Source organism: Leucoraja erinacea, chromosome 21 (genome assembly GCF_028641065.1).
Source record: "Leucoraja erinacea ecotype New England chromosome 21, Leri_hhj_1, whole genome shotgun sequence".
Lineage (NCBI taxonomy): Eukaryota > Metazoa > Chordata > Chondrichthyes > Rajiformes > Rajidae > Leucoraja > Leucoraja erinaceus.
In genome coordinates, this window is record NC_073397.1 from 20,470,111 (window position 1) to 20,494,346 (window position 24,236).

Here is a 24,236-nt window from a genome sequence, read left to right on the forward strand (position 1 = left end):
CAGTAAATTGTGGCCACATGCCATTAAAGTTTGTTCGCATTTATGTCGTTAGTTGAGAATTCCTAATAAACGTATAGTTTGATGCAAGGTTACATGACCAATTTAAAGTCTCTGTCTGTAACCAATGGTCAAATCTTGTATCTTATTATAGCTTCATAACATGTTTAGATTATGACGCTTGAAAAGAGTATGCATCAAATTTAAGTTTATATTCTTGACAAAAGAGTTGGATTCATTTTGTGTTGTAAATTCAATTCCAATGAATACTAACTCAATTTGAAAACCTGTGCAACTGCGCTGAAAACACCCAAAATAAAATTTACAAAACTTAATTAAATTAATTTTCCACTTCGAATGTATGCTCAGAAATCTGATGCTTCACTGAATTTGGATTTTTTTAATGTTGAAAAAATTATAGTATTTGTGAGATGGTATCAAACATTTTATTCAAATACAGAACATAGAGATATCATTTTAGAAATCTTAATAGTGACTAAAGTTACCCTGAAATAGGGACTGTATCGTTTAAATCTGATGCTAAAAAATTGCCAATCAACTTGAGGGATATTTACTGTATTTAAATAGACAATAGGTGCAGTAGTAGGCCATTCGGCCCTTTGATGTGATCATGGCTGATCATTCAATGTGATCATGGCTGATCATCCCCAATCAGTACCCCGTTCCTGCCTTCTCCCCATATCCCCTGACTCCGCTATCTTTAAGAGCCCTATCTAGCTCTCTCTTGAACACAAATAAAACACAAAATGCACTTTCTGCTTTAAAGGATACAACCCCAAAGTAAATTTCCATTGGAGTTTAAAGATTCTTAGGTAAAGTCTTGTTAGAAAAGCAAAATCAAAATTCTGCAGACTCCTTTAAATCTTTTCCACATCAGGTAGAGCGAAACAATATCAATATTTCCGGTCAATGATATTTCTAAAAAAGGGTCAACACTGTTACTCCCCACCCCCCACCTCCCCACCCCCAGATCTGTCTTACCTGTTCCAATGTTCTAGTTTATTAAACTTGATCTATATCCCTCTGCTCTACAACACTTCCCAGAGCCCTGCCCTTCACGGTGAAGCTCCTACCCTGGTTTGACCTCCCAAAATGCAACCTCTTCATACTTATCTGCATTAAACGATAGTAACCATTCCTTAGATAACGATCCTGCTGCAATTTTTGATAACCATCTTCGCTATTAATGATACCAAACATTGTTTCGCATGTTTTAGTTAATTTTGTTTTATTAAGTTGTGTATGTGTGTGGGTGGGGTGGGAGAAACATGTTTTGGTCTCTTCCTTCGGGGGATGCGACTTTTTTTCTGTCGTATTTCCCGTCCCCGTCTCCGTCTGCGCCGAGGCCTAATGGCGGAGCTGCCGGCCTCGGAGCTGTGGCGGTGGCAGCAGTGGTAGCGGAGACCCGACTTGGCCCCGGAGCTGTGGTGGCGGCAGCAGCAGCAGTGGTAGCGGAGACCCGACTTGGCCCCGGAGCTGTGACGGCGGCAACGGAGACCTGACTCGGCCCCGGAGCTGTGGCGGCGGCAGCAGCGGCAGCGGTAGCGGAGACCCGACTCGGCCCCGGAGCTGTGGCGGCGGCGGCGGCAGCGGCAATGGAGACCCGACTCGGCCTCGGAGCTGTGGCGGCGGCAGCGACCACCCGCGGAGTTTGAACCGGCCCGTTTGCGGAGCACGGTTGAGCCGCGGGATTTACCATCACCCAGTGGGGTCACAACATCTGGAGCCTGGATCGCCTCGGCGCAGATGGAGGACAAAGAGGGAAGAGACAGAGACTTTAAGATTTTTCCTTACATTTTGCCACCTCCTCACTGTGGTGGATGTTAAATTTGTGTTGATTGTGTGTTTTTGTCATTATTTATTATATGTATGACTGCAGGGAAACAAAATTTCGTTGAGACCGAAAGGTCTGAATGACAATAAACAAATCTAATCTAATCTAATCTAGTGCCATTTGCCAATTTATTAATCACGCCTTCTACATTCTCATCCAAATCCTTGATATGTCACAAAAACCAATAGGCCCAACACCGATCCCTGAGGCACACAACTCGTCACAGGCCTCCAGTCTGATAAATGACCACAGAGCCAATTCTCTATCCAGTCGGCTTGCTCTTCCTGGATTCTATGCGATCTAAACCTCCAGAGCAGCATACCATGAGGAACCTTATCAAATGGCTTGCTGAAGTCCATATAGACAACATCTGTGACCTTGCCTTCATCAACATTTTTGGTTAATTTAATTTAATTTTTTTTAAGTTTGGATCTCCACTTTTCTCTAATAATTGACTTTGAACATACTTTAATGCGGAAACAGGCTCTTCGACCAACTGAGCCCGCGCCGACCACTATCACCCTGTACATGACCACTATTCTACACACCAGGAACAATTTACAATTTTACCGAAGCCAATTAACCTACAAACCTGTACATCTTTGGAGTGTGGGAGGAAACTGGAGCACCCGGAGAAAACCCACACGGGTTGTGTTTAAATGTGTCAAAGTGTTTTATTGTCATATGTCCTGAAACAGAATAATGAAACTCTTGCTCCTTTATAGCAGGCAGACCTTCACCACCAGGTCAGGCTGCCGACGCCACTTCCGGCCCACACCGCCTCCCCAGCCGCTTCCAGGCTGGGCTGCCGATGCTACCCCATGCCTGCACTACCACCCTTGGCCACCTCCAGACCTGGCTGCCGACGCCAGCCCGCACAGGTTGCTTCCCGGCCGGACTTACTGCTGCCATGGTCGGCCACGACCACGAACATTGACTCCACCTATTCTCGCCTATTCTCGCCTATTCGCGCCTCTCCCCTCCGAACGCCAGCAGGCCGGGTCAATCAGCACACCTGGATTCCAAACCCAGTTCCTGAACAAGACTCTGAAGAAGGCTTTTGGCCTGAAACATCGTTTATCCATGTTCTCTAGAGATGCTGCCTGTTCTGCTGAGTTACTCCCGCACTTTATGTCCCTTTGCGTATTAATCAGCATCTGCAGTTCTTTGCTTCTACTACTTATACAATCACATCCAATTGATAGTTAAACCCTTAGTTATATCGCACAATCGGCAATAATGAACACTATCCTCCACGAGGGTTTAGTGTACTCTGTAAACAAAGAAGGTTAGTATATAAAATCTCAAATAATTATGGTGTAATGACAAAAAAATCCCCCCTAGTCTATATAGTTTGGAGCTTATTTGGATGTTGTATTGTTTAATAGATGGTTGTTGGGAAGAAGCTACTCCTGAATCTGGCCGTGTCAGACCTATATCTTCTTCCCAATGGCATGAGTGAAATGAGGGCATGACTAAGGTGGTGTGATTCTCTGATTATGCTGGCTGCCTTTTTGAGGCAGCGTCTCCTGTAGATCCTTTTGTTGGTGAGGAAGTCAGTGCCCATGATGGACTGGGCAGCTTTCACCACTTTTTGCAATCTTCTTCATTTCTGGATGTTCAAGTTGCCAAACCAGGCCGTGATGCCCAGTCAATACTCTCTCCGCTATATTGCTGGTAAAGGTCAACATGCCAAATTTCCTCCATCTTCTAAGGAAGTAGAGGCATTGATGAGCATTCTTTATGTCTGCATCAATGTGCTGGATATCTTTGTAGTCAATCTATACTTAGATTTTTTAATTATGTACTTGTCAATGATATTTGCATATTATAAGTAAAGCATTGTTTATTTTCATTTCAGCGTTCAATGGGCTCTTTTTTTTACTGAGATATGGAAGGCAGAGTTCAAAGATCACTTGAGACGGAGATAACACATGAGCCAAGAAACAGAAGCAGCAGTAGGCCGTGTGGTTCATCAAACCTACTTCAGCGTTCAATAGGATCATGTATGAATATGCTTTTAGTTTCCTTTCCCATAAGAATTCTGCATCTCCTGTCCAATCAATGTGCAAAATTTATCAAATTCAGCAATGAGTATATTCAACTGAGCAATCATAATCTGAAATAAAGGGTACAAAGTTCACGACCAAACAAAGTCAGGTCAAAGATGAAAGTAGAAGATGGAGGTCGAAAGTTCAGAGGGGATAGCTGGAAGATACATCATATTGCAGGAGAGAATGTTGACTACATGGCATTGTAAAGGGACCAGCAAATTGAGGGGCTACATTTTGGAACATGAGAGGCAAATTAGGTCTGAGATTATTAAGAGTAACAACATTTTGAATACTGAGAGTGAGAGCTATGTTAAAGCTTTTTACAAGATACATTTAATTGTCATTTGGACCCCTTGAGGTCCAAACGAAATGCCGTTTCTTCTTATGCATAATTGAATAAACATAGCCATGTGGAAGGCCAAATAAACTTACACTACTTCCTCTGTCAGAGTCAAAGTCAAGCCCCCGGCTGGAATAGATTGGCCTCATGGCGCACACCGGGTTCTTGATGTAAGCCCCCGGCGTCCTGTTCAATGGCCATACACTATTAGTTCCGACTCTCCGGTAGGGGAACAAGATCATGAGGGGAATAGATAGGGACGGCGAAATCGGCACCAGCAGTCCGGTCTCTTCCTTTTAGGCCGCTCCTCCAGAGTACGATGAATCATGCAGGGAGATTTAAAAAGTTTCCTCCCAGAGGACAACAAAAAATTACATTAGACAGAAAATGATACAGACTGCAGAGGCCGAAGGACGAAAAATTTAATAGGAATCTGAGGAACATTTCTTTCACATGAAACTAGCAACAAGGTAGTTGAGCCTGGTACGATAACAACATTTTAAAAACATTAAGGCAGGTACATGGATAATAAAGGTTTAAAGGAATGTGGCCAAATGTGGGCAGGCAGGTGGGACTACGGTAGATGGGACATCTCGGTCGGTAGAGGTAAGTTGGGATGAAGGGCTTGTTTCGGCGCTATGACTCTATGATGGGCTTCGGTGAATTGAGGAGTATTGTTTAAAATATAACAATAGTACAAAGAAAAAAGGGGGCACAGAAGTGCAACAGTAGAGTCACCACCTTACAGCACCAGAGTCCCAGGTTTGATCCTGACTACGGGTGCTGTCTGAACAGAGTTTGCATGCTCTCCCTGTGACCGCATGGGTTTTTCCTGGTGCTCCAGTTTTGTCTTAGATTCCATTCCAAAGGAATGCAGGTTTGTAGGTTAATTGTCCCTAGTGTGTAAGATAGAACTAGTGTACAGGCGATCATTTATTGGCGCAGACTCAATGGGCCGAAGGGCAGTGTATCGCTATCTGAACCATAATAAGTATCTATACCCGGACCAAAAAAGAATATCGCCGTTTTGTTCCCAGAACTATTAAACCCCATTGGGCACAACAAAAACCTTTGGTTTTCTCTTTCTTTCTCGTGGAATAAAATTGCTCACATCTGTCCAAGAGCTCCCTCTAATGTTCTTTGTAGGGAATCTGTAGCTCCAAGCTGAGCCATCTGCTCCACCGTTAATTCTGATTGATTGAAAGATGCAGCATGTTAAAAGGCCCTTTGGCCCACCAAATCCATGCTGACCATCGATCACCTGTTCACGCTAATTCTATGTTATCTCACTTTCGCATCCACACCTACTGGGGGCCATTTACAAAGGCCAATTAACCTACCATCCCGACTGGGTGCAAACCCAGGCAGTCACAGGGAGAATGTGCAAACTCCACACAGATAGCACCCAAAGTCAGGATCAAACCCGGGTGAGGGTTTGAGGCAGCAACTCCACCAATTGTGCCAATGTGCCGATGGCTTTTGATTTTTTATATGCTTAACGGAGTTGGAAATATCATACAACTTCAATGTGCTGAGTTTCCTGTTTTTATTAATCACCATGGATCAACAGTAAAAACAAGCAGAGCTACACAGATCATTTAATTAGTCTGGTTACAAAGTTAAAGGTTATAAAAGAAACTGAGATAAACACAGAAACATCACACATGCGAACCGATGACTGACTTGCACGATATTGAGGACAAAGAGATCAATACACCTCAGGACTCTGTGAGGACTCTGTGATCTCTTGTTATTAGCTTACAAACTAATGTGTACAGAAGTGAATGAAAAATGTTGGGAGGATGGTGAGATTATTGATGAGGAGGAGGGATGAAGGGTTGAACAAATATCTGTCTGGATGTGAAATGTGTGTCTATCATGTATGCATGTGAATTGAAAAAAGCTTGTAAAAACAAGTGTTTGTGTAAATATATACATTGCAGAGATCTGCGAAGAGAGCCTGGAAAATGATGCAAGGGTCCTTATCACAGTTTATCCCGATCAGCCTCGTAACAGTGGACTCTCTGATTTATGGACTATTCCAGGATCACTTTCAGAGACGTACATGAGGTGTTGCTGGAAGGTCTGGTGGGAAGGAACTGCACATGCTGGTTTATACCGAAGATAGACACAAAATGCTGGAGTAACTGAGCAGGGCAGGCAGCATCTCTGGAGAGAAGGAATGGGTTAAAAATTTTCTTTGGTCTGCCCGAAATTTGTTGATCTCCAAGCAGAACGAGATGTCTATCAGGGAATATTGCCGACTGGCCTATTCCAGACTGCAGGAGGGACGTGTTGTGCTGAGCGACGCACTGAAGCTTGGTGCAGCCAATGTTAAGGCTCTGTGGGGGAGGACCACAGTCTAGGGTCCTTCTGCTGCTGCACATTGGGCGGCAGGAGACATCCCTTCTCTTGTTTGAGGCGCATCACCCAAGTTTTATCTGCATTAAACTCCATGAATCATTCCTCTGCCCACTTGCCCAACTAATCAAGATTAACTGGTCCCAATTTATTCTGAAGATAGACACAAAAAGCTGGAGTAACTCAGCAGGACAGGCAGCATCTCTGGAGAGAAGGAATGGGTGGCATTTCGGATCAAGACCCTTCTTTAGTCTGAAGAAGAGACTTGTCCCAAAACGTCATCACCAATTCCTACTCTCCAGAGATGCTGCCTGTCCTGCTGAGTTACTCCAGCTTTTTGCGTCTATCTTCGGTTTAAACCAGCATTTGCAGTTCCTTCTTACACAATTTATTCTCCCTAACTCCTACATAATAATGTTTTAATCTGCTTTACTCCAATTTAGTACCTTCTCCCAATGTCCAGACTTATATCTATTCAAAACAATATTAAATTTGGTGGGCGAACCCTCCGGTAGGTCCTTTCTGAGTGCAGCCGTGACATTCTTGTTACTTAGTAGGGCAACCCATCCACTTCCTTTACTCTCCCTTTCAGTCACATCTGAAACATCAAAAATCTGGAACGTTCAGCTACCAGTCATATCCCTCTCGCAAACCAAGTCTCTGTAATGGCCACAACATCAAAGTCTCGAGCACTGATTCAGGCCCTAAGTTCATCTCTGTTACCCACAAACTCCTTCTGCTGAAATAAACCCACATCAACTCATCAGCTTCACCATAGGACTTATCCTCTCCCTGCCCATCATTCTTTTGAGAATTACTGGTCCCAGCCAGTCTTTCCATTTGCTGATCCTCTACTGTGGATTGCAGAATTAAGAATAAAGAATAGAGCAGACATTATAAGAACCTAGAACCTGCTGAGATGTAACATTCAAACAAATAGATAAAGTGGAAAGAAGATAAATCATTAAAATACAATTTAAAAAAAGTAAAACTGGAACGAGAAAGTGAATTCTGCAGGAAAAGATCAAAATTAAAAGGTTTTAAAAATAGTAAATGTGATTGGAACTATGACTTTAAGATTAGACGGGAATAATATTAAATGCTTGGAACAGATATAATTTCGAAATCACTGTATTTAAATAGAACACTAAATATAATGTAAAATCAATAGACTGACTGGAGAGTTAGAAATGTTTATTATTAAATCTATTGTTAAATGTATAACTAAAGTGTTGGGATAGAATCTATTGCCAAGGGCTGCTTACAGACAATAAATGTAGAGTGAGACACCCTCACTCAAACTTACTTAGTCCAGATGTTGAGTCTGTACTTTGTTGGCCCACAGTGTCCTGGACCATTGCCACAAGGTTTTAATACGCCATTAATGATCGACTGATGTAGGTCTGCCCATAGTTTTTTTGATAGCCTTTCACAATTGGTAAAACCCGCTCTCAGTTTTGTTGGTTATGTACTGAAATTCAGAAGCATTTACACATTATAAAAAATGAAATAAGGACTCTAAAAATATTTAATATGAAATTTAAAATTATATGTTAACATTGGAAAAATAATTAAAATATTTCTAAAATCAAAATCATGGTGTTAGCTAAAACCATTTAATAGCATTTTACATAATTAATGATGTTGCAACAAGACACAAAACAAATAGAAAAAATAAATTTTACATTCTCCTTAGCATTTTTTTACAAAGCCCGACAATTGAGATCAATGGGTTTGCAGATCCAGGCTTGAACATCGGGCCATCCATAGCGGCGACTACGGAGGGTCAGGGCCCCGACCACGGGTGAACAAGGGAGGAGGAGGTTGACTGTCTTAATTGTATTGCCCTTCCATCACAGTGAAGAATGCTGTGCTGGATGTCTGTGTTGAATTATGTTGTGTATTGTGTTCTTTTTTAATTGTAACTCTGCATGGTAAATTAAGCCCCTGTCCCACTTATGTGTCCTTGGCACGCTAATTACACGACCTCATGGTCGCGTTGAGGCGCGACGGTCCCGCGCGACTTCATTCGCCCGCAAAGCCGTCTGGAGCGCGTGACGTCATTTAAAGATGGACACAAAATGCTGGAGTAACTCAGCGGGACCAGCAGCATCTCTGGGGAGAAGCAATGGGTGACGTTTCGAGTCAAGATTCTTCTTCAATCTGAAAGAAGGGTCTTGACCCGAAACTTCACACATTGCTTCTCTCCAGAGATGTTGCCGGTCCCGCTGAGTTACTCCAGCATTTTGTGTCCATCTTCAAATTTCTTGGCCCCGTTCTGGGAGTAGAAGTGGGGGCGGATCCGGACCGCAACGGCCGTGAGCCCCAGGCCGATCTCGGCAATCATTTGCCTGCTTCTGCTGCTGTTGAAGGTGAGACGTTGTGTCGCGCCAGGGTCTTGGGCCTGTCCCACTTTGGCCGTCAGTTACGCGACAGGCCGTTGGCGCGCGAAGATTTCATTCGCTATAAAAATTTCGGAGTCCGCGCGATGTCGCGCACAACTACATACTCCTCCGTGCTTCTCAGTGGGACTGGCCCCACGCGGCCATACGATGCCTGTGCGCATCAACGTGACTACGAGGTCGCGTAAGTGGGACAGGGCATTTACATTTCACTGCACCTTATGGTGCGTGCATGTGACAAATAAATTTGAACTTGAACTTGATCTGAGAGTTGATACCACAGTGCAATCCTTGGGAATCTCAGCAAGATTATATTCTACTGCTGGAATTTATAGGCAGTTTTGAAATGGAGCACATGGAAATGCATGTATGTTGGAGACATCCATATTTGATTATTGATACCTGCAAGATCTGGACTTACTTGCATCTGCTGGGAAAATCTGAGCCATTATATTTTTTTCCCCATTCAAATGTAAGTTACAAATTACAGACACTCATGAGTGCACAGACGAATTAGCCCTTACCAAGGCAGTCGTTATGTCATTACTTTTCAATAGGCTTAAAAATGTCAATACCAGGTGTTTCAGATTTCTCCAAGAGTCAAGAGAGGCATTTCTTGCCTCTGCTTAGAGTATCTGGTGAGCCATTGGAAAATTTCCTGCTGGAATCCCTTCAAACATTTTCCACTGGCTTAACTATTTGTGAATCTTCTGAAAACTTTTATTTGTGGCGGAATTATATTCTTTCAGGGGTTTTGTTTCCTCAGCAGCCATTGTTTGTAGAATACTAAACATATATTTTTATATATAAACATAATATTTATATAATATTTATATAATATTATATTATAAAACATAATAATTATATAAACGTATATTTATACATTTCAAGTTGTGGGGTAAGTGTTGTTGAGTTGAGGACAACCTTGATGACAAATGCTTGTTTGGTTAGCTTAGTTACGAAAAGATTTTGATTGCATTGCTGTATATACATGATCATTAATCAATGATTTACTTAGTGTTTTACAAATCAACTCATAAAAGGAAACAGGGTAGCACAGTAGGTTTAACCATCATTCTTTCATTGGGATATTGGCCTGAATTCAGCCCAGAGCGATGATATTAATGTCTTTCCCATCTGTCCCCTATGAGAAAATTTAGAGCAGCTGGATGGATATTGAGGATTTTAGTTTGATTAGCTTTGGGATTGGGAAAAATTGGTGTGCAATTTTCCTTTAGATAATTAACTGGATGAAATAAATTTGGAATAGGATTTGTGGAATAAAAACTAAAAAGTACTGGAAACACACAGCAAATCACTTAGAAATGTAAAAATGGCAGATTCTAAAAACCTGCAACAAAAGCATAAAGTACAAATATTCAGCGGATCAGGTTGCATCTGTGAAGATAAAAACAGGTTTATTATTTCAGGTTAATAACCTTTCATCTGAACTGAGGGAACTTAGAAATCACAAGTTTCAAAGTTGCAGAGAAGGGAGGGGTGAAGGATGGGCAGAAAAAATTAGTAAATCTCTGATAGATGGGGGACCAACATTGAATAATCTAAGTCAAAACGTCATACAGCATAGATGGAGGCCACTACCAAGCTGAGGCCATGTGACAACTCTCAGACACCTCCTCCTAGTACTTATCCTTGGACCATGATCCAACAGATGAGCACCAGACCTTAATCACAAACACCATTTTGGACCTGTCCACTTGCCGATTTTTTAGGCAACTGCTGGCGACTGTCATAGTCGTAGCAGGTCGCCGGAAAACCGGCGACAACCTACGTCATCCTGGAGACAACCTATGACAGCATCTACTTCAGGAGAAGTCAAGCAACTCTCATTGGCATCAAACCCACTGTCACCGAAAATGTTTCAAAGTTGAAAATTTAGCTGCGACTAGAAAGACGCTACGCGTAACTGAGGAGACTACTCCCAGCGAACATGTGGCGACAAACTAGTCGCCTGTAGTTGCATAAAAAAAATCTCCTGTGGGACAGGCCCATTACTGATTTCATCACTTCTGGCTGTCTGCCTTCCACAGCCTCCAATCTTATCGTTTCACAGCCCCGCACAGCCCGTTTTTACCTTCTCCCCAAAAGCCACAAACACAACTGCCCTGGCAGACCCATTGTTTCTGCATGCTCCTGTCCCACGGAAATGATTTCCACATACCTCAACTCCGTCCTATCCCCCCTGGTCCAATCTCTTCCGACCTATGTCCAAGATACCTCACATGACCTTCGTCTCTTTAATGTCTTCCGCTGTCCGAGCCCCCACCCCCTCATCTTTACTATGGATGTTCAGTCACTCTACACCTCCACCCCCCACAGGAAAGCCTTAAAGCCCTCCGTTTCTTTCTCGACCGCAGAAACATCCAATTTTCCTCTGATAACCACTCCACCTAGCCAAGCTGGTCCTCACCCTCGACAGCTTCTCCTTTGATTCCTCCCACTTTCTCCGTCCAAGGCGTAGCTATGGGTACCCGCATTGCCTCTTTGTAGGGTACATGGAACAATTCCTGTTCCAGGCATACACTGGCCCTATCCCCAGTTACACTGTTACATTGATGACTGCATTGGTGCTACCTCCAGCACCCATGCACAACTCATGAACTTCATCAACTTCACCACTAATTTTCATCCTACACTCAAATTTCCTTGGACCATCTCCAACACCTCCCTCCCCTTTCTTGATCTCACAGTATCTATCACAAGAAATAGACTATTGGCTGACGTCTATTACAAACCCACTGACTACCACAACTATCTCAACTACACTTCTTCCCACCCTGCTTCCTGCAGACTCTATCCCCTACTCCCAATTCCTCGGTCTACGCCACATCCGCGCCCAAGATGAGGTGTTTTATATGTCCTCATTCTTTAGGGAACAGGGGTTCCCCTCTCCCATCATAGATGAGGCCCCCACTCGTGTCCCCTCAGTACCCCGCAGCTCCGCCCTCCCCATAGTCGCAACAGAGACAGTCCCCCTAGTCCTTACCTTCTACCCCATCAACCGTCGCATACAACACATTATCCTCCGAAATTTCCGCCACCTCCAACGGGATCCCACCACTAGCCACATTTTCCCATCTCCACCCCTTTCCGCCTTCCGCAGAGACCATTCCCTCCACAACTCCCTGGTTAAATTTATTTTAAATGTTGTTAATGTACCTGCCTCAACCACTTTCTCTGGCAGCTGTTTCCATATATCTAATACCATCTATTTGAACAAGTTGCCCTTTAAGAAGGTTTCTCAACTCACCATAAATCTATGACCATTCATTCTTGATTCCAAATTTCTCTGGGAAATTCGCTGGTATTCACCCTCTCGATGCCCTTTGTGATTTTATACACCTTTTTAAGTCGCCCTTCAGCCACCTGTGCTCCATGGAATAAAGTCCAAGCCTCCCCAACCTCTCCATATAACTCAGTCCCTCAAGTCTTTATCAACAGCCTTGTAAATATTTCTTGCATCTTCTCCATATTAACGACAGCAGGGTGACCGAAACCGAACACAATACTCCAAGTGTAGCCTCACTAACACCTTCCACAACTGCAATATAACATCCCAACTGCTATACTCAATGCCCTGACTGATGAAGGCCGGTGTGCCGAAAGCCTTCTTTATCACCTTGTCCATCTGTGACACCACTTTCAGGAAACTATGTACTTGTACTCCTTGGTCACTCTGGTCTGCAAAGGTTCATAGCAATATGGACCAAACATGGGCAAATTGGACTGACTTAAAACCTTCTTCAGATGGAGCATCTTGGTCGGCATGGATAGGTTGGGCTGAAGGTTCTGTTTCCATGCTGTGTGAGTCTGACTCCTTGACTACCCAGACCCATACCTTCACTGTGAAAGTCCTCTGGTTTTACTTCCCAAAATGCAACACTTTGCACTTACTCTGATTTAAACTCTATTTGCTATTCTAGCAGATCATGATCCCGCTGTAATTCTTAAAACCTTCTTCACTGTCTATGGTACCACCTATTTTGGTGTTAACTGCAAACTTATACCCAGGCCTTGTACACTCTCATCCAATTTCCCCCTCCCCAGGTACCTGGATGTATAATTGCACTAGTGTATCTGATATTGTATTATTGTTTATTGGTACAATATTGTATATTTATTTGTTGTTTTGTTGTTGCATTAATGTGCCCTTAAGATGCAGTAGGTAAGGAATTAATTGTTCTTATACTGGTGCATGGACAATTAAACTCTTGAAACACTGCCACAAAATTTTTGTGAAAATTAACTCAACTACTAACCCTGCTGGATAATGGTGGTAAAACAGTCCAAGAAACAGCAGATTTACAGTTACTAATTGCTCCATGCATAAAATATTGACATTTAAACAGAGGGGAGGTACAGTGCTTTGATTTACATTTCTAAGCAATACTTGTAATTAGAAACTGAAGGTTTCCTAGATAAACACAATCTGCCATGAGCCGATCCAAAACTAATGCTTGAATATTCCAGAATAAACATCTTGTGTATTGAAATCCTGGAACCTGATGAGCTTGAATACTTACCATTTTTTTTTTTTTTTATCAACTGCAATAGGGATGGGCTTTAATCATGCAGTGATCATTTCCCAGACCTTTTTTATTTGATTTTTCCTGTGCAATCTATTTTTCTGTCAGAGATTCCCAAAGAATTTAGCAGAATGAGTTTGGATGGATCAAGAGTCAAGAGTAATCTGTCGTAAATTAATTGTCTCAGTAAGTTGCCAACATAGGTACGGTAATATTCTTACTCATGGTGGTAGCATATAAAGTTTTAACGAGTGCCAAAAATTCAAGAGTTTGTTGTAATTTCATATGTACTGACAGTGTGTCATTATTATTTGCTATAACAAGTTGGCAAACACATGACATACAGACAATATATAATAAGAAAAAAATGCAATAGATTAGTAATCACAATACTAATGCAAATAAACTCGCAGTCCTTAGTGTAACCAATGGTTCAATGGTTTCTGCATTATCATGTGTACCAAGGTTCAGTGAAATACTTTTTTTGCATACAGATCAGCAACACTATCACCATACATAAGCACAATCCCCCGGTTAATACAGAATGTACAAAACAGCCCCAGAGAGGTTGTATGAAGGACTTCAGTTTTGGATAAATTTTAGAAACCAGCTGAAGCTGGCCTCAGAGACCCGTTGCAATCCATCGCCCTATTCTAGTCCCGGATGATGATCTTCTCAAACTTCACTGTTCCCTTGAAATCCTTGTTCACCATGGGCGTTGTCGGAATACTCATAGCCATCATAGACCGCAGAAGTTAAGAAGGCTCCACCCCGTCAATTAGGGATGGGTCTTTTGCCTAGAATCAGTGGCTCTATCCATCCTCCTCTCTGATTCACAGTAATTAGGGGTTCGCAGTGGCTGTGCTCCTCTCTCTGGTGGGTTCCCAGTTCTTGGCCTGTCAGTCAGGCCTGCTGTTTGGAGCCATAGCATGCCGAGAGACCTTCTCGCCCTGGCAGCATGCCGTGAGAACTTCTTGCCATGCACAGCACACCGGGAAACCAAACACAGTCCATAGAAGTTCATGAACGAGGTGAGTATTGAATAGTGTTCAAGAGCCTGATTGTTATAGGTATAGAGTCGTACAGTGTGCACCATTTTATATTCCCAAACAAAGGCCCGTTGATCCATCGCCCAATTTGCCTGCACATCTTCTCTCTCCTTGCCTGTTCAGCCCTTGTTCCATGTTCCCATCTACAGTTAGCCTATATCTTTCCTCTAGAAACCTATCATGATCCATTGTTCGCATCTCCTTCTAAATCCCAGTTTTCTTCAGTCAATGTTTGGTGCCATAGCATGCCGAGAGATGTGCCTTATGCCTACTTCTGCTCTGGCAAAACAGTCATTCCATACACCTGAAACACATTGTTATAGGTTGTCTACAAAAAACTTGACCCATCAGGTTCAACATGTTCCATCTAAGTTAGCCTATATCCCTCTAAACCTATCATATCCATGTATCTTTCTGATAGTATGGCTTGTTTGTCTAAAAACTTGAAGTTCCTATTTCCGTCGGCTGAATGGTTGTGGGAAAGAAGCTATTCATAAACCTGGTGGTCACAGTTTTCAGACGCCTGTATCTTCTCCCTGATGGTGGGAGTGAAATGAGACAAGTCTTTCAATATGTTGGCTGCTTTTCCGAGGCTACATAGAGTATAAATTGAGTCAACGGTGGGAAGTTTGGTCCGTGTTAGATCTTCAACTCTGCAATTTCTTGGTGTCTTGGGCAAAGCTGTTCCCAAATTATTTGTGAAACATTATTAAACATGTGTAAAAGTTTGCAAGAGTCATTGGAGACATGCCGAATTTCTTCAGTCTTCTCAGGAAGTCAAAGTGTTGGTATGCATTCTTGGCTGGCACATTAATGTTAGTTGGTCTACAACAAATCATTGGTAGTGTGAAAGCCAAGGAACTTGAAGCTCTCAACCATTTCCACTTTGGCACTTTGATACTGATTCAGGCATGTACTCCACCACGTTTTCTGAAGTCAATAACAAACTCTAATATAGACACAGAAAGTTGGAGTAACACAGCGGGTCAGACAGCATCTCTGGAGAAAATAAATAGGTGACATTTCGGGTGAAGACCCATCTTCAGATTGGGAGTCAACGGAAAGGGAAATAAGAGATATAGACGATGATGTGGAGATATAGAACAAATGAATTAAAGATATGCAAAAAAGTAACGATGATGAAGGAAACCATTGTTAGCTGTGTGCTACGTGAAGACGAATATAGACAATGAGGCTCAACAAGCCAACTTTGAAGCTGGCACGACTTGGGTGGGGGAGGGATGGAGTGAGAGGGGATGCAAGGGTTACTTGAAGTTAGAGAAATCAAAAGTCATACCACTGGGTTGTAAGCTGCCCAAGCGAAATATGAGATGCTGTTCATCCAATTTGCGTTTGGCCTCACTCTGACAATGGAGGAGGCCAAGGACAGAAATGTCATTGTGGGAATTGGAAGAGGAATTAAAGTGTTTGGCAACCAGGAGATTAGGTAAGTCCAGGTGGACTGAGCGAAGGAGTTCAGCGAAACAAGCGCCTAGTCTACATTTGGTCTCTCGGATGTATAAGAGTCCACACCTTGAATAACGGATACAGTAGATGAGTTTGGAGAATGTGCAAGTGAACCTCTGTCTAACCTGAAAGGACTGTCGGGGTCCCTGGACAGAGTTGAGAGAGGAGAAACACAGACAGGTATTGCATCTCCTGTGGTTGCAGAAGGTACCTGGGGAGCGGGTGGTTTGAGTGGGAAGGGATGAGTTCCTTGTAAATAGCTCTTTTGTCATGCTGACATTGAGTGAGAGGTTAGCGCCCTGACACCATGTAACTAGGTTTTCTATCTCCCTCCTGTACTCCGTCTCAATATGGTTTGTGATCTGGCCCACCACAGTGGTGTTGTATGTAAACTTGTTGATGGAGTTGGAACTGAATTTGGCCATACAGTTGAGAGTGTATAGGAAGCATATAGAGGTCACATCCTTGCAGCATACTGGTGTTGAGAATTATTGTGAAGGAGGTGTTGTCACCTATTCTCATTGATTGTGGTCTGTGGGTCAGAAAGTTGAGGATGCACAGGTAGATCGAGGAGTTTCCAAACTCCAGGAGTTTGGAGATGAGTTTGGATGGGATCATGGTGTTTGAAGCGGAGCAATAATTGATAAATCGGGTGTCCAACATAGGAGTTCTTGTTGTCTTGTTCCAGAGATGTATTGAGGGCCAGGGAGATTGCATCTGCTGTGGACTTCTTGCGACAGTAATCAAACTGCAGTGGATCAAGACTAGTTGAGAGGTTGAAGTTAATGTGCCCATCACCAGTGTCTTCATGATAATGGATGCCAGAGCCACTGGATGGTAGTCAGTCAGGCATGCTACTGTACTTTTCTTTGGCACTGGGATGATAGTAATCTTTTTGAAGCAGGTGGAGAAGGCCTCAGAATGGAGTAGTGAGATCTAGTTAAAGATGTCTGTGACTACCCGAGTCAGCTGATCGACACAGATCCTGAGGCCCCCACCAGCAACTCCATCTAAACTAGTTATTTCCGCGGATTCATTTCAGGAAGGCTAATCTTACGTCTGCCATAGTAACCAATGGTACAGCGCACCCGAGACTCGCAGGGTGGGTGGTGTTCCTACACCAACCTTCTCTTCAAAGTGGGCGTAGTTGAGGCAGGTACAATAACACCAATTAAAAGACATTTGGATAGGCATGTGGATAGGAAAGATTTAAAGGGATATGGGCCATGCACGGGCAGATGAGACTAGTGTAGGTAGGGCATCTTGGTCGGCATGGGCAGGGTGGTAAAGCAGCATTGCCCTTATATCCTCAACCTTATTTTCTAGCGACTGTACATTGGCCAGCGGAATGCAAAGGAGTTGGGTTTGTAGTTCCCTACGCTTCATTCTTCAGGCTGCCCCAGTCACTTTCCCAGGTGATTCCAGTTACTGTACTCGCTGTATGCACAGGCTTCCATGGGATTTGGGATTCCCCTGCTATTTGGGATTCCCTTACTGTCAGAAAGGGTAGACAGTCAGAATATTTTTCCCAGGATGGAAAAATCAAATACTACAGGACATCGTTTTAAGGTGAGAAGGGGAAAGTTTAAAGGAAATGTGTGGGGCAAGTTTTTTTACACAGAGGGCAGTGAATGCCGGGGATGGGTGGTGTTTGAAGCAGATACGTTAGGCATATGAATATTCAGGAAATGGAGGGATATGGGTTATGTGCATGTGGATAAATTATGGTCTTGGCATCATGTTCAGCACAGACATTGTGGGCCAAAGGGTTTGATCTTATGCTGTACTGTTTTTTGTCCTAAAAACTGCATATATATATATATATATGCATTTAAATATTTATATTTTATTTATATTATATATATAAATAATATAAATAAAATATAAATATTTAAATGTTGCTCGAATGGTAGCGGAAGCATGCTAAGAGCGACCTAGCATTATAGAAATGTGTACGAATGAACTGCAGACTCTGGTCAAAACCAAAGATAGACACAAAATACTGGAGTAACTCAACGGGACAGGTAGCATGTCTGGAGAGAGGAAATGGGTGACGTTTAGGGTCAAGACCCTTCTTCAGACATAAGAAATCCTCCTCAAAGCTGAGATCATAAAGCTCAAACTCAATGTTACCCAGCTTCAAATAAGAATTTCATTGTGCCGTTTTCAGTAGATATGACAATTAAACACTCTGGCCACTTGATACAAGATGGAGCACAAGGGTGGGCTGTTAACCTCTGCCGCAGGATATTTTAATTTAAGGTGAAAGCTTTCTGTGCTTATGCCTAAGATTAGGGAGGTTTATAAACAAGAATCTACACCATTTTTATAAAATGTCTTTTCATTACCAGATTCTTTGTAAACACACAAACTAATTTCCTGAATCTGTACTGCATAGAAATCAGATCCCAATACTATGCAGTGAGGCATAGCAGCCTTAAAAAGAATGGGATACTTGCCAAACGTTTTTGGGCCACTTGTAGGTACAGGGATCACTATTTTGAAAATAGTTTGTTGCAAATTGTAAAAACACATCGAAATTACTAATTGTGAATTTGCTCCTCCAGAAGAGTGGAACATAAAAGTGACGAACTAAGGAATCCTTGAACAGAAATTTGGTCAGACCACAACTGAAGTGCTGCATTGTTTTTGGCAACCAAATCTCAGGACGGGATAATTTGCCTCGAGGAAGCGTAGTACAGATTCGCCAGATATCAGGAACTAATAATGGATACATTTATACTCAAGAGCCTGATTATTGCTGGTAAGAAGCTTCTCTTGAATGTGGTGCCAAGGATTTCAGACTCCTGTACCTTCTTCCCAAAGATTGTAGTGAAATGAGAGGATGGCTAGCGTGGTGTGGGTCTTTGATATATTGGTTGCATTTTTAAGGCAGCGCCTCGTATAAATCCCTTTGATGGTGGGGAGGTCAGTACCTGTGATGAACTGGGCAGTATCTACCACCCTCTAGAGTCCTCTTCATTCCTAAAAATTCCAGTTGCCTAACTAGGTTGGGAGGCAACCAGTACTGGTGCTCTCCACCGTACACCAGTAGAAGTTCAAAAGAGTATTCATTGGCACACTGAATCTCCTCAAACTTCGAAAGTAAAGGTGTGATTACATCAATGTGCTGGGCCCAGGACAGATCTTCAGAGATATGCATATCCAGGAACTTGAAAATGTCCACTCTCAACAGTTACCCTGTCGATGAAGATAGGTTCATGGGCATCAGCTTGAAAAGTCAACAATCAGTTTCTTGGTCTTGCTAACGTTGAGAGTGAAAATTGTTGTTTGGGTACCATTCAATCATATTTTCAGTCTCCCTTCTAAACTCTGATTCATTATTTGACTAACAACAGTGAAGGGCCTGTCCCACTTAGACGATTTTTCAGTGGACTGCCGGCGACTATCAAGTTCGCAGCACTCGCCTGAAAAACCAGGATTTGGAACGGCAACTGTCACAGAGTGCAACACACACACACAAACACATCGCAAAGATGTGGGGCCAGGGAAAGCAGGGGAGCGCTGTCTGAAATTCACACAGTACAAAGCCAAGGTGATACAGACACAGGAAAGTTAAGATGGCTAGCACAGTGTACAGTAAGTCCTTTAAAAGAGGGGGGAGGGGGAAAGGGGGGGGGGGGGGGGGCGGGAGGGGATGAAGGAGTGGAGACACCTTTAAGAAGCCAGACAACTTATAATATGCCAGAGATACACAGCTGTGAAGTTTGGCAGGCATTTAACATTACCGGTCCGATATTCTTGGTACTGAAAATTCGTGCTTACGGTTTTTTTCCCCAATGAGCCAATGAAAATGCCCGGTCAGCAAAGGCGATTAACTAAAACTACCTATGACTACCTCAACTACCCATAACTACATGGCGACCCCACTACAACTGCACCTATGACTACAGGATTATTGATTTTCTCCATAGCGTGGTCGCAGAAAAATTTTCAACATGTTGAAAAATTTTCGGCGACCGTACTGAGGCCGCGACTAATTCCCAGAATGCAGGAACTCCTCGCGAGCATGAAGGGGACTCACCAAAGACAACCAGCGAACATGTGGCGACCATGAGGCGAGCGCAGTCTCCTGCACTCGCCTAAAAAGTTGCCTGTGGGACAAGCCCTTGAATCGCTTTGGAGTTGTGTCCTACCTCCCTGCGTGCTACACAAACGAGCATATAGTGCGAGTAGAGCAAGGAGCTCAGCACAGCCTTGCAGTGCTCCTATTTTCATGGTTATCAAGGAGGAAGTGGTGTTACAAAGTCATACTGATTGTGATCTTCCGATGAGGAACTCAAGGGTCTAATTACTTACAGATGACGTTGCCTTATCTGCTAAGATTTCCAACATTTTCTATTTATATTTCGGATTTCTAACCGCTGCATTTTTAGGGGTTTGTATTAAAAACGAAATCTTGCCCCAACAATATCAATACCAAAGCAAGGCCGTTGAACAATCTGAATGTACTCGAAGCATTTTCACCACATTATTGGTAAGAAAAAAAACGACCTTGGACTGTGATTGACATGTTGAAACAGCCATTGACCGTAAAACACATCGACACGTCCCGCCCAATGTTTAAATTCGCCTCAAGGTGCTGGTTTAAATCTGCATGATCGTACATAGTTCATTACCCTATTGAAATCGACTTTATACCTGGAACTATTACATTTAATATTATTAATTAAAGTTATCTCACCGCCATGCCGTTTGAGGCGAAGGGGCGGGGCTACACTCACGACCATCAAGTTTTAATCAAGAGATTAAGACACCACAAGTGCCACGTCTTTGCAAATCCAAGACATTTCAATGCACCAAAACATGCAGCTTTTGGCGACGCCCGCCACAGTTTCGGGGTGTTTTCCCCTTAGAGACGGTTAGCCCGGAAGCGGAAGCGGCCTTGGTTTGACCACTCTCCCTCCCTCCCTCTTTCTCGGCGACAATGGCAGTGGCTGCAGGTAATGCTGGTGGGAGCGGGCGTCGGGCACAGCCGGCAGCAACGCCGGGGAGACCGAGAACCCGGGCGGTCACCCGTGGCTCTCCCTCGCCCCTTCCATCACTCACCTTCCTGCCGCTTTATATGTCTGGGGCGGGAGGGGCAAGGCCGCTTCCTTTTATCATCGTTAATTTTTTGCATATCTTTCATTCATTTGTTCCACATCACCGTCTATATCTCTTGATTCCCTTTCTTGGTTCTTGGTCCTCCAAAATATTCCAAATTGAATTTAAACTGGAGGTGGCGATGTCAGTCTAAGAGAAGGGTCTCGACCCTAAACTTTCACCTATCTTCTCCAGAGATGCTGCCGGACCCGTTGAGTTACTCCAGCACTTTGTGTCTATCTAGGAGGAAGAGGAAGTCTGGGGTGTAAGATAGACACAAAATATTGGAGTAACTCAGCGGGACAGGTAGCTTCTCTGGAGAGAAGGAATGGGTGACGTTTCGGGTAGAGACCAAGGGTCCATTCATATGTACGTGGCGATGCTTCACTGGTCCTCTGAAAAATTCATATGGCCCTGCATGTCTGTATGATCGTGTAGAATATAGGAATCATAACTTGTGCAACAAGCCAATATATGGCAGTGTCTGACCCTTATCGTCTAAATAAACTAAAGACCTCTTGACTATCACAAGAATGTTCTGAACTATAAAGGTTGTTATTTTATCTATTGATTAAGTGGAATGTGCTACTGAAGCTGATGGGGGACTGTGGGGAAAAATATGAGGATTTGATATTTAAAAACTGCAAAATTGCATAACTAACAACATGAATTTCAATGTTCTTGCAAAAAATATATATGTATTCTGGTCAACTCCATCCTCATAAGCGAGGCGAGATCTCATTGAAACCTACTGGATAAGGCCTAGGTAGTGTGGACGGGGAAAGGATGTTTCTAGTAATGGGAGAGTAGAACCAAGGGGCAGAGCCTCAAAATAAAAGGACGTGCCTTTAGAATGGAGATGAGGGGGCATTTCTTTAGCCAGAGGGTTGTCAATCTGGATTTTTTTGCCAGAGATGATGGTGGAGTTTTCATTGGATATTTTTGAAGCAGAGATTGATAGGTTTTTGATTAGTAAGAGTGTCAGTAGTCACGCATTGCCTAATGTGGCATCTCACTAAGTTCAGCAAATAGACAATTGGTGCAGTAGTAGGCCATTTGACCCTTCGAGCTAGCACCACCATTCAATGTGATCATAGCTGATCATCCCCAATCAGTACTCCATTCCTGCCTTCTCCCCATATCCCCTGACTCCACTATCTTTAAGAGCCCTATCTAGCTCTCTCTTTAAAGTATCCAGAGAACCGGCCTCTACCGCCCTCTGAGGCAGAGAATTCCACAGACTCACAACTCACTGTGAGGAAAAAGTGTTTCCTTGTCTCCGTTCTAAATGGCTTACCACTTATTCTTAAACTGGCCCCTAGTTCTGGACTTCCCCAACATGGGGGACACGTTTCCTGCCTCTAGCGTGTCCAAACACTTAATAATCTTCTATGTTTCAATAAGATTCCCTCTCATCCTAAACTCCAGAGTATACAAGCCCAGCTGCTCCATTCTCTCAGCATATGACAGTCCTGCCATCCCGGGAAATAACTCATTTGCAATGACCTTGCAAAGGATAGTTTGATAATCAAGTGCATTCGTTCATTACAAAGAGCTGATAAAAAATATCAAGTGACTTTGAGCATATTTCTCCAATACTGCTGATAACTAAAATATTTGAAGCACTCTGTACTAAAAGCAACACATTAGTTACCATTTTTGGTAATGGGTGATAAATTCATTAATTTATGGATTTGAATATTTTTTTAATGTAATTCTCCACAACATCAGTATAAACATTGCATTTTAAATGGTCTGCATTGATGGGTGATTTGCATTTCAATTATTCAGCATTCACAAAGATAAAAGGCAAAACGTCTATTTTCTATGTGCAATCTAACCCTGTTCTGGTCGTTAATTGTTCTGTTCACTTTCACCTATTATATATCATTGTAATTTATTTATTTATTTAGGGGACAGTGCATGTTAATAAACATTTACATGTAATACGCAAGATTGTAGCCAGTAGCTAATTTCCATCTTTAGTCCCTCTGGTAAACAAGGTAAACACATCACAACACAATCAATTAATAAGAGAAGAGACAAAACAAAAATCAAAAACAAAACAAACAATAAAGTAAAAAAGTAACAATAAAAGAGTACCATAGGATAATTTTAAGGTAGATTATGATTGCAGTTTTGATTTTGCAGTAACCATGTTTTTAGATGTTTGGTAAATGAGGTAAGGGTTGGCAGATCCCGTATGACGCATGGTATCGCGTTCCAGGTCTGCGACGCTCGATATGAAAATACTGACTGCCCAAAGACACTTTTCCTAAACGGGACTATACAATCACCCCTGGAGGCTGCTCTTGTCGACCTATTTGTGTTTTTCTTTATGAAGTCCTTTAACGGAGGTGGGGCTAGTCCACGGAAGATTTTGTAAACCAAAATCGAGTCCGAATATTTTATTACGTTTTCCCAGCTCAGCAGATCAAATTTCTTCAGGATGCTACAGTGATGGTACATTCTGGGCTTTTTGTCTAGAGTTTTTAGGGCTTGTTTATAAGCAATTTCAACAGGCTTTAGTGTGGACTTACATGCTAGTGACCAAGTTGTTATACAGTAGGTCATGTATGGCACAATCATTGCATTAAAATATAATTTGGCGGAATCAATAGTTAAATTATTTCTAATATATCTAAAATTGGACAAATTAAATTTATTGTCTTCTACTGTCTACTGTAAATTAATAATGTCTTCAATGTCATTGAGAATAATGCATATTTATCTTCAATTTGCATCTCTCAGAATAAAAAGCAATATAGCAGAAGATTAGACCTTCCTTGTCTTCGCAGATCATGGTGCCAATCTAACTAATCCCAGATCCTCACATGGTCCATATCCCTTTATTCCCTAGAAAGATGCAAAGATGAAGTAACTCAGCGGGTCAGGCAAGATCTCAAGAAAAAGGATGGGTGACATTTTGGGTCAGATCCCTTTTTCAGACTCGACCAGCATCTGCAGTTGCTTCCTACTCCCTTCATTCCCTGTTCTGTCTAAATGCCTCTTGAACATTACTATTGTATCTGCTTCTGCCTCCTCCCCAGACAGTGCA

At 42.7% G+C, this 24,236-nt stretch overlaps 1 protein-coding gene and 1 long non-coding RNA gene across 2 annotated transcripts in view; one reads left to right on the plus strand and one right to left on the minus strand.

Annotated features, from left to right (window-relative positions):
• Positions 1-1,558: 1,558 nt before the first annotated feature.
• Positions 1,559-20,908, minus strand: LOC129707371 (uncharacterized). The gene is made up of 3 exons (XR_008725172.1): positions 20,778-20,908; positions 7,914-8,078; positions 1,559-1,754 (listed from the first exon to the last, which is right to left on the minus strand). It is a non-coding gene; the product is annotated as an uncharacterized LOC129707371 (long non-coding RNA).
• Positions 20,901-24,236, plus strand: part of rpn2 (ribophorin II) — a 42,136-nt gene continuing 38,800 nt past the window's right edge. The window contains 1 exon segment of the mRNA XM_055652344.1: positions 20,901-21,036. Within this exon segment, the coding sequence (XP_055508319.1) occupies positions 21,021-21,036 (16 nt within the window). The 5' untranslated portion in view covers positions 20,901-21,020.